This window comes from Lonchura striata, chromosome Z, assembly GCF_050655825.1.
Source record: "Lonchura striata isolate lonStrDom1 chromosome Z, ASM5065582v1, whole genome shotgun sequence".
Classification (NCBI taxonomy): domain Eukaryota; kingdom Metazoa; phylum Chordata; class Aves; order Passeriformes; family Estrildidae; genus Lonchura; species Lonchura striata.
This window is the reverse complement of record NC_140740.1, coordinates 26,971,124-26,989,032: the sequence shown is the minus strand read 5'-3', so window position 1 is coordinate 26,989,032 and position 17,909 is coordinate 26,971,124. Positions and strand designations below refer to the sequence as shown.

At 43.0% G+C, this 17,909-nt stretch overlaps 1 protein-coding gene across 4 annotated transcripts in view; it reads right to left on the bottom strand.

Annotated features, from left to right (window-relative positions):
• Window positions 1–458: 458 nt before the first annotated feature.
• TRIM36 (tripartite motif containing 36) overlaps window positions 459–17,909 on the bottom strand; it is a 40,537-nt gene continuing 23,086 nt past the window's right edge. For 2 of the 4 annotated variants that reach the window (XM_085567179.1, XM_085567180.1), the window contains 6 exons: window positions 17,111–17,364; window positions 10,814–10,938; window positions 9,715–10,008; window positions 9,144–9,441; window positions 7,193–7,429; window positions 459–5,574 (listed from right to left, as the gene is read on the bottom strand). In XM_085567179.1, coding sequence (XP_085423305.1) covers window positions 5,220–5,574; window positions 7,193–7,429; window positions 9,144–9,441; window positions 9,715–10,008; window positions 10,814–10,938; window positions 17,111–17,364 — 1,563 coding nt within the window. In that variant the 3' untranslated portion in view covers window positions 459–5,219. The remainder of the gene's footprint in view (window positions 5,575–7,192; window positions 7,430–9,143; window positions 9,442–9,714; window positions 10,009–10,813; window positions 10,939–17,110; window positions 17,365–17,909) is intronic. The other 2 variants (XM_085567181.1, XM_085567182.1) reach the window with 1 other exon arrangement.

Sequence of the window (17,909 nt, the reverse complement as noted above, 5' to 3'; positions counted from 1 at the left end):
ATATAACACTGAATGAAACAAAGGAATGCAGATTTAAGCAGTGGCACCAGTTTTCAGAACCAAAGAGCCAGGCATGTCCACCCAACCTGAGGTCTTCTGGTAGAGCTATTCAGGTTGGAAAGGTAAGCAGCATCTGCTTCCTCTGCTAGGGAATGGGTAGGTTCCTTTGAAAATGCCCAAGAGCCAAGTTCCTTCTGGATGCACATTTTCCTTCCCTGACTAGGGAGGAAAGCTCAGGCAGTCAAATTCATAACATCAGTATCTTACGTAAAACCCTGGCAGTCATTCCAAATTACTCTTTTGTCCTTCTAAACTCAGAGGACTGGTATATGAGTACACTTGAGAACCAAAGCAGTGCTTTCTCCCCACAAGTCATCTATTGTCATGTTTTGTAGGAAAAGTTATTTCAACCAGGATACTTAGGAGCTGGGATGTAATAATTTGAATGACTGAGAAACTGTATTTCAGCTTTTATTAAAAAAAAAAAAGAAAACAAACCAAGACATCACTTTTACATTTCAGAACATTTTCAAACAAGGCCTTTCTGTTAAAGCTGTAGGTATCTAAAAAGTGTCTACATAATTCACACCTGTATGAAGCTTTGCAAGTCACACCATAGTTGCCAAACAGCTATATTGCACAAAAATCCACACAATACCACACCATTTTTAGCTTAGTCTACATTGTAAAGTGCTGTTTCATAGGGAGAAACTTGAAAAAATAATTATCTGGATAGGCATGTACTGCTGAACTGTATTGCTGAAAGTTGACACTTCCATGGTAGTGGAAAAATATCACAGCGTGCTGTCAGTGCCTATTGACAGTGTGTTTTTTATTTAATAAGAGTAAGCAGCAAAGACTACTGTCTGGAATGCACACTAAGTATTCAAGTAACACCAAAAGGCAAATCAATTTTTAAACTCAGAATGAGATAAATACAAACAGATCTTTCAAAAGGTAGACAAATGTTTAAATTAGCATCAGTTTCTGTCCAGAAGAGTAAGTAATTGCATAGCAGAACACATGTTAAATGAATCTGAAACTCCAGTAGAAAAAGCCCCTACATTTTTAATTTCTTACTTCTACAGTCTCAAACCAATAATCTTTTCTAGATCTGTGAGTCTGAGACACTGTCTTCATATCTGCAGTAGAGTGTTCCATTTACAAATATTTTCATAAAGTAACAAAAGGTCCAGTAATACAAATCCAGGTGCTTATAAAAAATGTAAATGTGGAAATGTGAAGTGCTAACCATGACATAAAGCCTGTAATTTACACCAGTTTCTGAAACAGAAGAATTAAAAATAAAACATTCATCTATGGGAGGAGATTTATTCTGGAAAAGAAAGTTCAGCCCTACAACCTGCAGCTCTAAGCCAATTCTTGGTTTGGTAGATGAACTGACCATTGCCAGTTATACAAGGGGAGAAGTCACAGCTACTGAAGTGAGAATCCTTCCTCCTGGCTCTCTCTGACTGCTGCACTCGCATGAAAAATCATGAGTCACATACTCAACATAGTATACTAATGCAAGAGTTTTCAGTGCTTGACTTGTGGTTTAATAAATTTTGGAGAGGGAAAAGAAGTAGAAGGAACAAAAAATCTTAACAACAGAGATCTCTACAACTTAGTTTGCTCCAAGACCTGGAAAACCAAACAAATAACAGAATGGGCATGTTTGTGTATCCAGTTAAGCTACTACTCAGGAGCATCCAAGTGTAGCAGTGGCTGAAAAGCTGCAGAAGGCCCTCAGATCTTAGTGATTAGGTAAACAAGTATTATCAACATAAACAAATGCGAAACAGCATACCAGGTGGGGAAAACCCTGCATGCACAGCTAACCATTAGGACTGCATGAAAAACACTGCAGAAGAAGCTTCATCAGGAGCATGGTATTGCATATCAACCAAATAAAAGGCAATTACGGTTTTAGGACTAAAAGAAGAAGGAAAACACAAAACTTGGTCATCCTTCACAGCAAGAGAGTGTCTTATGGACAGACTGTTCAGTCAGCCTCAGCAGGCAAAAAGAGAGCAATGGCTTCAATCCAGTTAGAGGGAAGATGAAAGGGAGGGAATTACAGAAATTAAAAGGCGATAATGATAATCATCTAAACCAGAAGAAATTACTAAAAAGGCTAACTAGTAAGAGACAATTTTTCTTTTCTCCTGCAGGAGAAAATTCCAAAAGGTATCCCATAATTCATCCCTGCTGCTGGAACATCTCACACAACTCACACTGAATCTGTGGAGGGCACTTTCACACAGCCTTATCAAGACAGAAACATTTGCAGGTGACATCCAGACAAGAAGTTGTGCTTGCTGAGCCTTTCTGGTTGTCACACTCATGCTGGCCTAGACAACCATTTCTGACAGTTTTTTCTAATAGTAGCCACAGTTAGAGGCTTAAGAGAGAAGACACTGGGAGAGGTGGACTCCAGGTCAGATCAGTACAGCAGTTCAGACAGCAAAGCCCACAAACGTTTTGCATTATGACCTGCATTCACTTAACTATATTGTGATTTTCAGGTCCCATTTCACAGCTCTACAGCTGTATACATGGACTTAGTGAGCATACTTCACACACATTTACCAAGATGCAACACTATCCCCAAATTAGAAAGCATATCCCCAAATTAGAAAGCATATCCCCAAATTAGAAAGCACCAAGTATTTATTAGAAACATTCTTCACTCTAGATCCTTATTTTTCCACCAGTCAACAGTGTACATACCCTACTTCTTTTTATACATGGGTTTCTATAAAGAGAGGCAATCCACCTTCATTCCCAGTAAGATAATGTAACATAGGTCCTTCTGGAACGTAGGTCAAAATTTATGGAAGACAATAAATTGATCAGGGACAGCCAGATGAGTTCACCAAGGGCAATAATCACCTGCCTCATCTAGTGGTCTTCTGTGACCCAGTGACTGCACCAGAGGATAAGGGAAGAGCTAAAAGATACCAAGTACCTGGACTTCTGTAAGGCCTTTGATAAGATCCCGCACAACATTCTTACCTCTAAACTTGAAAGAGCAGGTTTTAAGTGGATGGACTTAGTGAATAACAAATTGGCTGGATAGCTACACCCAAAGAATTACAGTCAACAGCTCAGTGTCCAAGTAGAAACCAGTAATGATGAGCAGTGTCCCTCAAGGGTCTGTACTGGCAACCAGTGTTGATGTGGACCTCATGAGGTTCCCCAAGACCAAGCAAAAGATGTCTTGCACCTGGACCTAGGAAATTTACTCTATCAATACCAACTGGTGAATGAAGAGCAGCTCTGCAGAGAAGGACTTGGACATCCTGATAGATGAAAAATTGGCCATGAATCAGCAATGTGTGCTTGCAGCACAGAAAACATCCTGAGCTGCCTGGAATACTGCATTTGGCTCTGTGAGCCCCCAGTACAGAGTGGTTCCAGAGGAGAGGCACAAAATTCTCAGAGGGCTGGAACACCTCTCCTGTGAAGGCGTTGTAAGAGATGGAGTTATTAATCATGGAGAAGGCTCATGAAAGACCTAATTATGGCCTTTTACTATAGAAAAAATATTTTTTTAAAAGATGGAGAAGATTTACCAAGGCCTAGAGAAATAGGACAAAGGGCAATGGTTTTAAACTAAAAGATGATAGATTTAGGTTGGATATAAGGAAGAAATTTCTAACAATAAGGGTAGTGAGACACTGAAGAAGGTTTCCCAGAGAACCTATGGATGCCCCATCCCTGGAAGTGTTCAAGGTCAGGTTTGGTGCAGCTTTGAGCAACCTGGTCTAGTGGAAGATGTCCCTGCCCATGGCAAGGGGGGTTGGAACTAGATGGTCTTTAAAGGTCCCTTCCAACTCAAGCTGTTCCCATTACTATATGATTCTGTGAAAAACTACTGTGTGATACAGTTTTTAACATCAGAGGAACTGAAATTTGAAGGGAGACATCCTTTAAGGCAGAAATTAGGTCTCCAAACTTAACCAGTGCATTTTTAACATTCTTACTAAGAAAAATTCAAGCTGCTACTAGATTTTAAAAAATTAACCTATAAAAGCAAATGTTAAAAGAAATACCTGATTTTATTTTTTTTAATTCACATATAATTACTCATGTCAGCAACTCACTTGCTTTGCCTAAATACCAGGTACTATTATTCACACATGCAAACCTTTCTGATTTTTGACTCCAGATTCTGACATTTAAGGTACAATTGCACTTTCTTTTAGATAGCTTATAGTAAAAGCCTGGAAGAATAAAGGAACTTACCATTATGCCACCAACTATATGACACTGAGTGTCAGAACTTGCATTTTAACTTACAATCACATTAAGGGTATACAACATGCAATCAGAATTAAGTTTACCTTCATCATTCCAAGTATAAGTTAAACATTCAACACCATTTCTAATTTCTTCCTCTTTCATATTATAGTTCTATATGCTATTCTGTGCTGAAAGGCCCAACTGGTGCTCAGGGGTAACTGGAAAGCATCTAACCCTGTAGAGGCATTCAGGCAGATTTCTTAAAAGGAGAATGGCTGTAGACATTCTCAGTTCAGTCAGAGAGAAAACAAAGCTTTCTAACCAGGCAGAAGCCTGGGAAACAGTTGAGAAAGAATGTAAATAATTCTTTATCTCTCTTGTTCACATTCTTTATAGATAAGGTCTGCCACTGTGCATCATTCACTGCACACCAATGAAGTGAGATGTTTTTAGTCTAGGACCAATAAAATGCGTCTAGACAATATTCTCTATAAAAGAGAGATGTATTTGAAATAAATCAGAGTTCTACTCTCAAACCTTCTGATGTGGAGTCCTTTCACACCGCCCTGCCTCAACAGCGTCAAATGGCAATCACACACCATAAGCTTTGAATTCATTAAATACAAAACCAACTATTTAAGGACTTAAGTTAAATAAAAGGCAGATTTCTACCCCAAAGAGTAATTTTTGGTTGCTAGTCCTGAAAAGTAAATTTTGGTTGCTAGTCAGACTTCTTTCCTGCTTCCCCCAGGAAAAAAAGTCTATGGAGAATAGCATTGCACAGATCACAAGAAAGGCAGGAGAATTCATCTGGTGCAGGAAGCACCTGGACCATTTATTTTAAAAATCACAGGCCAGAGGCTTGTGAGCAACACGTAAGTAGAATATAATTTATCAGGACTAAAAGCTAAGGTAGAATTCTTCTGCTTTCATTTTCAGTCTCAGAACAGCAATGGGAAGAGATTCATGTACTAGATGTCGTCATGGTACTCCCTGTACTTGGCTGTGACAGCTTCCTCAAGGTGCACTGCTGCACTGCCCATTAAAGCAAACGCTGGGTACATTAAGCCAGAGCAATCCACCTCACATTCATACAGGCACTTCATACGGCCTGCATCATAAAATCCTACCCTGCCTCTGTCACAGTCAAGGCAAATGCCCAAGCATGATGGCAGGGGAAGGATTCTGCTGGCTGGATCCTTAGGAGCAGCAGGTGTAGCAGGGATAACAAACTTCTTCATGCCTAAAGTGACCAGTGTGCAAGGCTGCGATGAGTCGAAGAAGGCATCTTCACTCCCACTATCATGACCACTGTCTTGCTCGTATCTGGAATACAAAAAAAAAAAAAAGAAAAAAGCAAGTGCTTTTGTCAAATGCTGAAGCAGGATCAGTGATGTGAATGGGAGAAGAACATTTCTGTGAGATAAGCAACATTACATAATCACCCAAAAAAACCTTGGCTGGTTAAAAAAATCATGGAATCATAGAATATCCTGAATTAGAAGGAAACAACAAAAAACACTGAATTCCAAGTCCTGGCCCTACACAAGACAACCCCAGTTGATCCTTATAAGGCTTTCCCTCCAGACCCTTCAAAATCTTCATGGCCCTTCTCTGGACACTCTAACAGCTCAATGTTCTTCTTACATTGTGGCACCCAAAACTGCCCCCAGCACTCGAGGTGAGGCTGCCCCAGTGCAGAGCAGAGCAGGACAATCCCTCCCTTGCCCAGCTGGTGATGCTGTGCCTGATGCACCCCAGGACATGGGGGCCTTCTTGGCTGCCAGAGCACTGCTGAGTCAAGTTCAACTTGCCATTGACCAGGACTCCCTGGTCCCCTTCTAGAACACTGCTCTCCAGCCTCTCATTCCCTGTCTGGTCTGTACATCCAGGGTTGCCCCATCCCAGGTACAGAATCCAGCACTTTCCCTTGTTGAATTTCATAGAGCTGGTGCCTGCCCAGTCCCCTCATTTGTCAAGGTGTCTCTGCAGGGCCTGCCTGCCTTTGAGGGAGTCAGCTGCTCCTCCCAGTTTTGTATCATCTGTGAACTCAGTATCCCTTCTAGTTCTGAGTCCAAGCCATTTATGAAGACAAAGAGCACAGGGCTGAGGATGGAGCCCTGTGGAATCCCCCAAGTGACAGGTCACTAGTCTGATGCCACTGTAACCCTTTGTGCCTGGATGAGCTAGTTGCTTATCCCTTGCGTGCTGTGTTTATCCAGCTGAACACTAGATAGCTTATCCAGAAAAGATACTGTGAGAGAGACTGTATCAAAAGCTCTGATAAAGTGCAAAAATATTACATCCATTGGCTTCCATTAGTGACATCCACTAGTGACAGGTGACCAATCTGGTGTCACCCCATTCACGGAAACCCTTTCTGCCCAAAATATGAGCCAGCTGCTCACCCATCACGCAATTATGTTTATCCAGATGTGTGCTGAACAGTTTGTCTGGAAGGATCCTGGGAGACACAGCATCAAAAGCTTTACTGAAATTAAAAGAGGTTACACCAACTGACTTCCCTTGGTCAGCTCAATGGTTACCTTTGTCATGAAAGAAAAGTAATTTTTTCAAGCAGGACCTTCCCCTGGTGACTGCATTGTCTTTCAGGTGTTGTTCAGTAATTCCCAGAATAATCTTCTTCATAAATTTATTTCTGACTGCCTTTTGCCATTAACATATTTTTTAAAAACTTTTTTTATTGTTTCCCAGAGTTCTGGCCAGCTTCAACTCCAGATGGGCTTTGACCACATGGATTTTCTCCCTCAAATGTCAAGCAGCATGTCTTTATTTCTCCCATGTTGCCCAAACTTGCTACCATTTGCCAGCAGCATCTCTTTATTTCTCCCATGTTTCCCAACATTGCTACCATTTGCCATATCCCCTTTTTTTTCTTTTTTTTTTTTTTTTTTTTCCTTAGCTTTAGAAGGTCTCTTCTCACCCAAGCCAGTCTTCTCTCCTGCTTGACTTATGACAGACCTTAGCGCCTTCAGTAGTGGTCTCCCAGGGGACTTTCCTGACTAGTACCCTCAGCAGCCTGAAGTTTGTTCTCCTCATGTCCAGAGTTGAAGTTTTGCTGGCACTTCTCCTCCTGACAACAGAGATTTTAAACTCAATTGCTTCATGGTTGCTGTGGCCAAGATGGCTGCTAATCTCCACTTTGCTCACGAGATCCTCTCTGTTGACAAGGAGAAAATCAAGGAGAGCAATTTTCTCAGCTGGCTCCCTTAGTACCCAAACCAAGAAATTATCATCTGGGTGTTTTAGGACTCTTCTGGACCTGTTTGTTTCATCTGTGTGGTGCTCTTGGTTAACATCTGCCAAGCTGAGGTGCCCTACAAGGACCACCCTACAATGGTGGCTGATGTAGAGCTATTCCTTAGCTCCTTAAGGAATAATTCATCAGTGTCCTCATCTTGGCTCTGTGGCCTGTAGTAGATTCCCACAATGACATCCACTGTTTCACCCTTCATCCTTACCCAGAGGTTCTCACGTGTGGCATTGCCAGCTGTCCAGACATTATGTTACAGACAGCACCACCCCCACCTCATCTGTCCTCCTGTCCCTCTGAAGAGCCTGTAACCAGCAGGGCACCACAGTCACAGCACTCATCCCACCAGGCTTTGCTTACACCAGTGATACACACTTTAGCCAGGAAGGAAGATGCACTTAGTAGGTGAAGACTCACTTGGGTTACTTCAAACAATTAATAACAGCTAAACTCAAATAAGGACAAGACCACAGAAGGCTTTACTAAGGAGTGGATGTATCTAAATATACTTATGCTAGGCAATAATTAATGAACCTACAGGTACAGTAAATTAGTTAACTTGAGAAGTGATTTAGCAAATAATGATCAGTCCTTACAGACAAGAAACATGTCCTGTGAGTTTTCCATGATGCTGCTATGTTACAGTATCTGTAAAATTCACAAAACAAAAGGTAGTGCTTTAGTGGTTTAAGTTTGGATGCTTTTTTTTAACGTGCCATGTCTGAAGAATTCCCTGAACAGTTTCCCAGACAGTTACTGAAGAGTCTGCAGACATATTTGGTCAGTCTACATGCTTTTCCCTCCACCTCTGTCCCCAGATAAAGACACATGCAGAAGCACACATTCTTCAGTACAGACATTCCTTACTTAGGATTTCAGTTTTGGGATGCTTGTGAGGGCAGTTGTTTCTGTGTCTGCTAAAATTTTACAGATATCTATGTGGAGAAGGAAAAAGAAATCGGGAAATTTAGATCTAATTTCTCACTTTGCAAATGGCTCCATCTGGCTTTAAGTAACTCAAGATTGTGCTGACACATTTTCCATTGAAGAAGCCAAAAATTTTTTGAATTTCTGAAGAAGAGTCCCCAGAAGATAGCCTCCCTTCCATGCAGTTTCTACACACATCCAGACTTGCTACAACTGTAATTGTGAGACAGAAATCTTTTTATTGGCACTATACTTTAGCTTGTGCTCAGCAGCGCTCAAATACCAGCATGTAGCTTGGCGTAAGCCAGTGATTTGGAATCCACTGTGACACAGCTACTGCAAAAACAAATATGCACAGTGAATACTGTTCCTCTGAAAGGCTGCCAGACCTTTCATGCTAAGGGAATTAAGGCAGAGCCTTGCTACTGATATTCAAGCATTCAATCTTAAAACTTACTTTTAACCTTCTTGCTTTAACTGACATTCTTTGGCATCTACAGGAAACTGACTTCTTTCCCAAAAAGAAAGAAAATAAGACTCTGGATAATCAGGACATCTTTTTGCTAATAATGGGACAACCTGCTTACACCATATCCTTCAAACTTTTCACTGGTTAGCTCACCTTGCATACTAACTGAGAACAGACTTGCTCTTCATTTACTTTTTTAAAAAGCAATCCTCTTACGCAATTTACCTTGGACTGGTCACATCATGGGTATTGTGGAACAATTTCTGTATCTTGTTGCTAGGAACAACTCCCACTTTCACCAGGTATGAATAGGCTTCCACAGTAAAAGCCCAGAAGTGCTTCCCTTTGGCAATCCCAGTGTCACCAATGATGTAATCCAGGGTTGTGTAGCATCCAACCTGCAAGCGCTCAGATCCCAGAAGCAGAGGAAATCCAGCCCTACTTTCCACCGAGGTTCTTCTTGGGTTCAGCTGGAGATGTTCATTGTTGTACCCACATTTGTCATCAAAAAGAAAACTGAAAACTGAAAAATAGTATCCGAAAAAATTCTGCTTAGTTATGTATTTGGCCTTCTGTACTTATAAACTACATTTTAAATCATACTGGCATTAGAATTTGTCACTTTTAAAGACTACCAGGATTGTCATGCAAGCTAACAGTCTCTGTATGTTACCTGCTTAATCTATAACAATGCTTCTAAACATTTATGAAACTGGTAACAGTGTAGGAGACATCTGGGAGCTATTGGAAACTACTTTCAGCTCTTAATACTGACAGACATAAGGAAACCCCATACCTGGGGCTGGAGGAGTACGCATAATAACTTCTCTGCTCCAAGGGCTACAGATGGACCCTTTGTAGCCTCGAACTCTAAAGGCGTAGCTGCTGTCATCATCAAGATCAGATAATACTTTGCTCTTGCCACAAACTTCAGTCTTTTGCCATGTCACACTCTCCTCTTCTTTATTAAGTTTATGATACTCAAGAACATAAGTATCAGCTGACTCTGTCTTCCCAGGGCATTCCCAGCTGATTAGAGCTTTGTTGTACATTCTGCTCTGCGCTTCATTGATTTCTGGTATTTCTAGACCTGAAACAAATGAGGAAAAAAAAAGCTCTGAAATTTAGATACATATTGTTTTGGAGTTAACCATACAACCAGTCCTGCGTAACCCAAAATGTTATTGTATTCCAAGTCTATTAGTGCTACTGTGAGATTTCAGCTACTTTGTAGCTAGGGACAATTACAATTATTTTGGCCTTTGCTATTTTGGTTTTTTATTAAACTGTTATTTTTTTCACTTCTATCAACTCATACTTGTTTCTCCTTACTGGTGGAAAGGGATTGGTTAAAACTATGTTAAGAGGAAACTCATTTTAAAGCATCTGCCTTTTAAAGATGTCTTAAACAAAGACATAACCCCTTTGTTGATCTGTAGCTCTGTTAAAGGGGGGAATCTGACTCTCTTAGTTAAAAGGAGTAGATGAGGATAGTTCTCTGTTCATGCACTTAAATAAATCCCCTATTTTCTGTTTTTACTTTGAAAGTAAAAACAAATCCCCTATTTTCTGTTTTTACTTTTTTTTCTGGCAGCTTTTAAAACTATTACTTTCTGTTATGTAATAAAAAGCTTTTAGAAGGACTGAATGTGATGTAAATACAATATTTTGAAGCCAGTGCAAACTGATACTTAAGAAAATGTCATTTTACTTTATTTATGAGAGCTGAAACTAACACTGCTGCCAAGTAATGCTTTCTGAATCATGGGGAAAGAAGGAACAATGCAAGTCACAACCCCGAGCTCTGCAACTGCTGCCCTATGCAAGTTCTGGCTTTCTCCAGAGAAGCCCTTAAAGCTAAAACCTGAGAAAGACCTAATGCTTTCAGAATTTACCATTGGAATGGAAGGACAGGTCACCAAGGATGTCTTCTTGCTTGGCAGTGTCCACCACAAAGTGTTCAAAAGTGGTTTCAGCTGCTGGCCTAAAGCTCTTCAGAGACTCAGTAGCTTTTTGGATTCTGAAAACACAAAAGTAGGATAGCACAAGAAAAAAAAAGGCAATTGAATTTGGACATTCCTTAAAGTAAAAATGCTAGGTTTTGTGTTACAGTGCGCTCAGGATATGCTTTACCACATTTCCAGGGACCCTTATGATTGGGATCAGATACGTCTGGTCCTTTCCTTCCTGCTCTGACGGGGTTGGCAGAAAGCCAGAAAGCCCTCCCTGTCCAGAGCCTAGATAAGGCCATGACCCTTCCTGTTCACCCTCTTTCCGCCCTCATCTCATGGAATAAAGAAGCTGGACAACCACATCAGGGTGAGAGCCTCTTTGCCCATCTCCTGATGTTCCTCCCCTCAAGGCTTTGTATCTCTGGGCTAGCCTGATAATTTAGGGGCTGAGAGAGGTAGGAGCATCAGTTGGCCCCCAACGTGTTTGCTAAAAGCCCACGCAGGAGCTGGAGCCCTTATTTTAGGGGTCTCAAAAGCTCTTTGGGAAAGTCAACTACCCTGTTGCTTCAGCTGCTTTTCAGTAGCTTTGAGTGACAGGGTTTAGTCAGGACCCTGCCTGAGCATCCCAGGCGAGCTGGCTGGAGCTGGGACCCCAGACGATTCCATGCATGACCCTACGGTTCACAGGATTGGTAAGAACCTCTTCGGTTTGCATTTTCCCAGGAGTGTACCTGGCTGGGAGGGGGTTACCACAGTGACCGTGGGAAGCTGCCTGTGGGGGTACGCTGGGAGCCAGTGCACGCAGCTTGGAACAGGCAGGCTTGGGGATCATAGCGGAGTAGCCGCTCCAACCGAGAGAGCCCACATTCCTGGGATGGAGAACCCGTGGGAGGGGGTATCTAAACCTGGGACAGCAGCAGGGAAACTCTGCACTCCAGGGGAGCCGAGAAAAACGCAGGAGCCGCCCTGGCGGCAAGGTGCCCCCCTGCCCCCCAGTGCCATTTCCCATGTTCTAAGACCAGGGAATTCAAAAACTCGTGCTGTGTTAGAGTCTGGTGGTGGATAGTCCACCAATACGATTAAAAAATGGGTGCAAAATTATTGGTGGACCAAAAGAGCACATTAAAACACCTTCACAATATTTTAACCAATGTTACATTCCCAAATAAGCTTCTACTGTGTTTCATATGCTGGTCAACAAAAGAAATAGCAGATTTCACTGTGCAGGAAATGAATTCAATCTCATTTTGGGACTAAATTGGACAGATACTAACTTTAAAAGTTGAAAATGGTGAACATAAAGCTTCTCTATTTATTCTGATATTTTTACAAGCTCGAGAACAGGTTTTAGAAGCAGAAAAAAGCATACAGGCACAGACTAACAGTCTGACTAACCTTCTTCCCCATTCCTATCCACCAGCCCTGATATCGCCTTACCCACCCTCTATCCCCCTATAACACCTGGTTCTTCTGAGAAATATAGTCCAGACTTCTCCAAAAGTGAAAGGTTCTCTTCCCAGAGCCCTGGGGATGTGGCAGGGTCTCTGAGACACACACAGCAGCATAATGGTGGCGGCCATGTGCTCCAATCTTTTTCTCAAAATCCCTTCCTTCCCCCAGCCCCCCACCTTTCTCCCAACCCCTTCTGGCCTCCAGCAGCATCACCCCACCCTCCACATCAAAGCCTCCCTCTGGGTTGCCACAGGAGCAGGGGAGGGGCCGATCCTGACACAGCTCCCAGCCCGGACCATGCCAGGGGCAGCCGAGTCCAGCCCACAGCACCAGCGGCGCACGGGTTTCCCCCGTGGCACCGGCAGCCCGGGAGAGAGCATGTGAGCTGCTTCTCACCAGGACCTAGGGGATGGGCGTGAGAAACACTCCTGCCTCTATGGACATTGGAAATGAATTAATGCCATCTGTAGCACCTGTTGTATACCTAGGTAGGAGAAACAGCACCAGAATGTATCAACCACTACCATATAGAGACAAAAGAGAGATTTGTAAAATACAGAGAGAATTTGGGAGATCAAGCGAGATTCAAAGGGATGATGAGGGCAATTTTTAATACAAATGAGATGGTACCGAAAGATAGTATTGATTTATTTAAATGTTTACTAAGCCCTTCTGAATATGAGATATGGAAAAATAAATGGAAGTTGGCTTTAACAGCAGTTTTAAAGGAGAAACAGCAAACACCCAGTGAGGCCCATGACAATGATGGTAACCCTATTACAATAGATCACCTATGTGGCACAGGTGACTGGCATTGTCCAGAAAAACAAACTTGAGTGCTGAGTGGGTTTTAGATAAAATCTATAATGCTGCAGAAAAAACATTTTATCAATTACCAATAACTGAGGCTAAGGATTTCTTGAGGTGCTTGAAAAACTTGTAGAGGAATAATTGGCTCAAGCACACATACAAGAGACAGACAGCCCTTGGAACTTCCCAGTCTTTGTAATAAAGAAGCCTGGGAAGGACAAGTGGAGATTGCTTGACGATCTCCGAGAAATAAACAAAATTGTAGAGGACATGGGTCCACTCCAACCAGGGATGCCTAGTCCAGCAATGCTCCCTTGAGATTGACAATTGGCTGTCCTAGATATCAAGGACTATTTTTTCCAAATTCCATTACACCCTGAAGATGCCCCGAGGTTTGCATTCTTGGTTCCCACCATCAATTGGGAAGCCCCAATGAAATGCTATCACTGGAAAGTTTTGTCCCAAGGTCTAAAATCCAGTCCTTTCATATGCCAACAGTACGTAGCCTCACCTTACTACTGTGTCTGGTACGTGCAGAGAGAAAGGATGCCATCATCCTTCACTACATGGATGATGTGCTTGTGTGTGCCCCCAATGACTCTGTATTCCAATACACAGTTGACCTAGTGGTTGAGATTTCAACCTCTGCTGGATTTCAGTTGCAGAAAAACAAAGTTCAAAGGATGCCACCTTGGAGATACCTGGGTCTGGAGACATCTGCAAGGACCATTGTCCCTCAGAAATTGGAGATCAATTGCAACCCCAGAACACTAGCAGACCTCCACTCACTGTGTGGGTCTTTGAATTGGGTAAGGCCCTGGCTAGGCCTCACAAATGAGGATCTAGACCCTCTCTTCAATTTATTGAAGCGGGAGAGGGAGCTGGCCTCCCCCAGGGAGCTGATCCCAGAGGCAAAGACAGCAATTGAAAAGGCACAGAAGGCTTTGTCAGAAAGGCAGGCACATCCATGTCACCCAAACATGCCTTTCTAGTTCATTGTTCTAGGAAAGCTGCCACACTTGCATGGGTTGATTTTCCAACGTATTGAGGGGCAGAAGAACCCACTCTTGATCACAGAGTGGGTTTTCCTCTCACACCAAAGATCCAAGACCATCACCAATCCACAAGAGCTGATAGCAAAGCTGATTCAGAAGGCCAGAGTGAGGTTGTGTGAATTAGCAGGGTGCGACTTTGCATGTGTCCACCTTCCAGTCAGGCTTTCTGAGGAGGGAAGGAACTCTCCTGAGAGACTGACCAAAGGGATGTTTGAGCATTTGCTCCAGAGCAATGCCAGTCTCCAGTTATCTCTGGACAGCTACAGGGGACAAATATCAGTCCATGCCCCATCTCACAATTTGTTCAATGAGGAATTCCACGTTATTCCTTGAGAGAAAAGGAGCTGGAGGGCACTCAGGGCTCTCACAGTGTTCACAGATGCATCTGGGGCTTCCCACAAGTCGGTGACGACTTGGAGAAATCCACAGACTCAGCATTGGGAAGCTGATGTTGAGCTTGTGGAGGGAACCCCCCAGGTGGCTGAACTGGCTGCAGTGGTTGAGAGCTTTTGAGAAGTTTTCTGAGCCAATCAACTTGGTGACAGACTCTGCCTATGTGGCAGGAGTACTGCCCAGGGTGGAGCAGGCTGTGCTCAGAAAAATAGAGAATGAACATCTCTTCAGATTGCTCTCAAGGCTGATTTATTTAATCTCTCACCGAGAGCATCCATACTTTGTGATGCATGTGAGGTCACACACTGATTTGCCAGGTGAGATTGCAGAGGGGAATCACAAAGCAGATTCCCTTGCTGCACCAGTCAAAAAAGCACGTCTCCCTGATGTCTTCCAACAGGCAAAGCTGAGTCACCAGCACTACCATCAGAATGTGCCAGGTCTGATCCAACAGTTCCAGCTAACATGGAGTCAGGCTTGAGCCATTGTGACCAACTGTCCCAACTGCCAGCTCCAGGCTGTGCCATCGTTGGGCATGGGGGTAAACCCCAGGGGCCTCAGCAGCTGTGAGGTATGGCAGGCACATTCAGAGTTTTGGTCGCCTTGAATGCGTTCATGTAAGCGTGGACACATTCTCAGGGGCAGTGTATGCCTCTGCTCATATAGGACAAAGGGCTGCATTTGTCAAACAATACCTAGTGCAAGCATTTTCAGTATTGGGGGTTCCAAAAACAATCAAAACAGATAATGGCCCAGCATATATATCCAAGGAGTTTCTGGAATTTCTCCAGCAGTGGGGAGTGGAACATAAGACTGGCATCACCCACTCCCCCACAGGTCAAGCTGTAGTCAAGTGTGCACACCAGACGCTCAAGCAGGTATTGAAAAGACAGAGCAGTTCAGCTCCGTGGATGTCTCCACAGGAGAAGCTCTGTAAAGCCATGTTTACCATCAGTTTTCTGAACTGTTCATTTGAAAACACGAGTCCACCTGTTGTACATCACTTTAACAGTGTCAAGCAGTTCAAATTGTCTCAGCGTCCACCAGTCTTGATCAGGGATCCAGAAACTTGGGAAACCAAGGGTCCCTATGAGCTCCTGACCTGGGGTCGTGGCTATGCGTATGTAGCTACTCCCTCAGGCCCTTGGTGGATTCCCCAGAAATGGGTGAAACCTTTTGTCCCCAAGAATCCAGGCCAGACAGAAGGGGATGAGAAGCAAGCAGCTGATGATTCAAAGAGAAGACGCCGCTGAATGGAAGGAGAATTTTTCTAAGCGTGAACTTCTTCTGGCAGAAATAGAAACTTTAACATATTCTCCAAATGTTTGTTTTTCCCTTTTAGAGAAAACCTACTTCCCACTGAACCCTGTGATGAACCCCATCCAAGTTGTCATCTTGCTAATGAAGAACTGTTCAAGGGCTGAGGATTTATGGGGTGGTGGACATTTGTTGTTAGATCGATTTTATTACTTCTTGTTATTCTGTTCCTTGTAACCTTGGCGTTTGGGATCCTGCGTCACTTGATTTTCAAAGCTATCAAGGGTCTCATACCTTCTACCTCAGAAGTCAACCACATAGAGTTGGCAAACACAAGGAGGTCTGACTATGCCACCAACTGTAGGTGGTGGGAAACCCATACTCAGGGTTAAATTGAGCCCAGTGAATCCCTGTAACCTTGTTAAACAACTAAGGGGGAGGTGTTATAGTGCGCTCAGGATATGCTTTACCCCATTTCCAGGGACTCCTATGACTGGGATCAGATACGTCTGGTCCTTTCCTTCCTGCTCTGATGGGGTTGATAGAGAGCCAGAGAAGCTCTCCCTGTCGAGAGCCTAGATAAGGCCATGACCCTTCCTGTTCACCCTCTTTCCCCGTCATGTCATGGAATAAAGAAGCTGGACAACCACATCAGGGTGAGAGCCTCTTTTTAATCTTTGCCCATCTCCTGACGTCCCTCCCCTCAAGGCCTCGTATCTCTGGGCTAGCCTGATAATTTAGGGGCTGAGAGAGATAGGAGCGTCAGTTTTGCTTTAAAAAAAGTCCTGCTTTCATGTACTTACTGATGTCTCCCAGAAATTTTCTCTAGAATCTCTAAAAAGATTCTCAAATGCATAATTTAAAGGCCTTTTGTACATCCGTGTAAAGATAATGAACAGGTAGTCATTCAGTTGGCAAAGTATATAAACAATTTGGAGGATTATGTTCAAAGCACCAAACTGATGTGAGGCACTAGCAGAGAACACAAAGATCAAAGAGCCTAAAGCCAGAAGAGACCTGTTAGATTAACTTGCAAATACTTGATAAAATCTCTGAGACAAGGAATTTGTCGGGGAGCTAAACAGAGTATCCTCCCATTGCAGTCCCACTGAACAAGGCTAGGCATTGTGGCAGGACAAGAGCACTCCTCTCCTGAGTGTTGTTTCCTAATGGAGAAATTCCAGCTGAACATGACCAGGAACATCTCCCAAGAATACAACTGCATGGACATCCTGGAACAGTACTTGTGCCTCAAACAAGGTATTTAAGATACCTGACATGAAGTTGTTTTGCTGTTTGAACAAAACAGGAGGGATCAGTTTCTTTCAGCACTTCTTGAGCATATCCTACAAGGCCATTATTTTCCAGGAGCCCTTGGTATTCTTCCACTTGTGTTTGCAATTTTTCCAGCCTTATATTCTTAGAGGTTTCAATTGCCCTAAGAGCTGCAGATTTCTTCTCTTCCAGGACATGGTATAATTTCTCAAAACTCTGAGATGCTTCTTGTTTAGCTCTTTCACTGTTGCACTAGGAGCAAACAAAAGACATTTCAGACAGATTCTGCATCGCTGTGACTATATAGAAACATACTTAAGGCTGTTCAAGACATTACAGTAATCTAGTAATTAATTTGACAGTTAAGACTAATGAGCTTTGTTATGCTATTCAGCACTGAAAATGAGATCAGCACACCACCTCAGCATTTGCTGTCTTTAACAGAGAATGAAGAGTAGGAAAGCATTCCTCTGATTATGCCTCGAGTTATGCATTACATTTGTCTCTCTAGCTCATGAAAAAGCACTGTAAAAACATGTCAGTCTCTGAAGTCTTCATGCCCAAGAGCTAGATGCTCTTCCACCTTCCCTAACCACCCTGACCTGAGGGTCCAGCCAAGCTTCTCGTTTACACCCTCTGAACCATAGTGCCACCTCTAAATACTGTCCTGGATAAAAGGAACTGCAAAACACAGAGGCAGTCTGTAATCAAAACACATCAGTACTAGATGATACTTCTGCCTTCATACTTTTGGCTTGTATGTGACTCTTCTGCAGGAAGATTTTGCCCTTAATTCT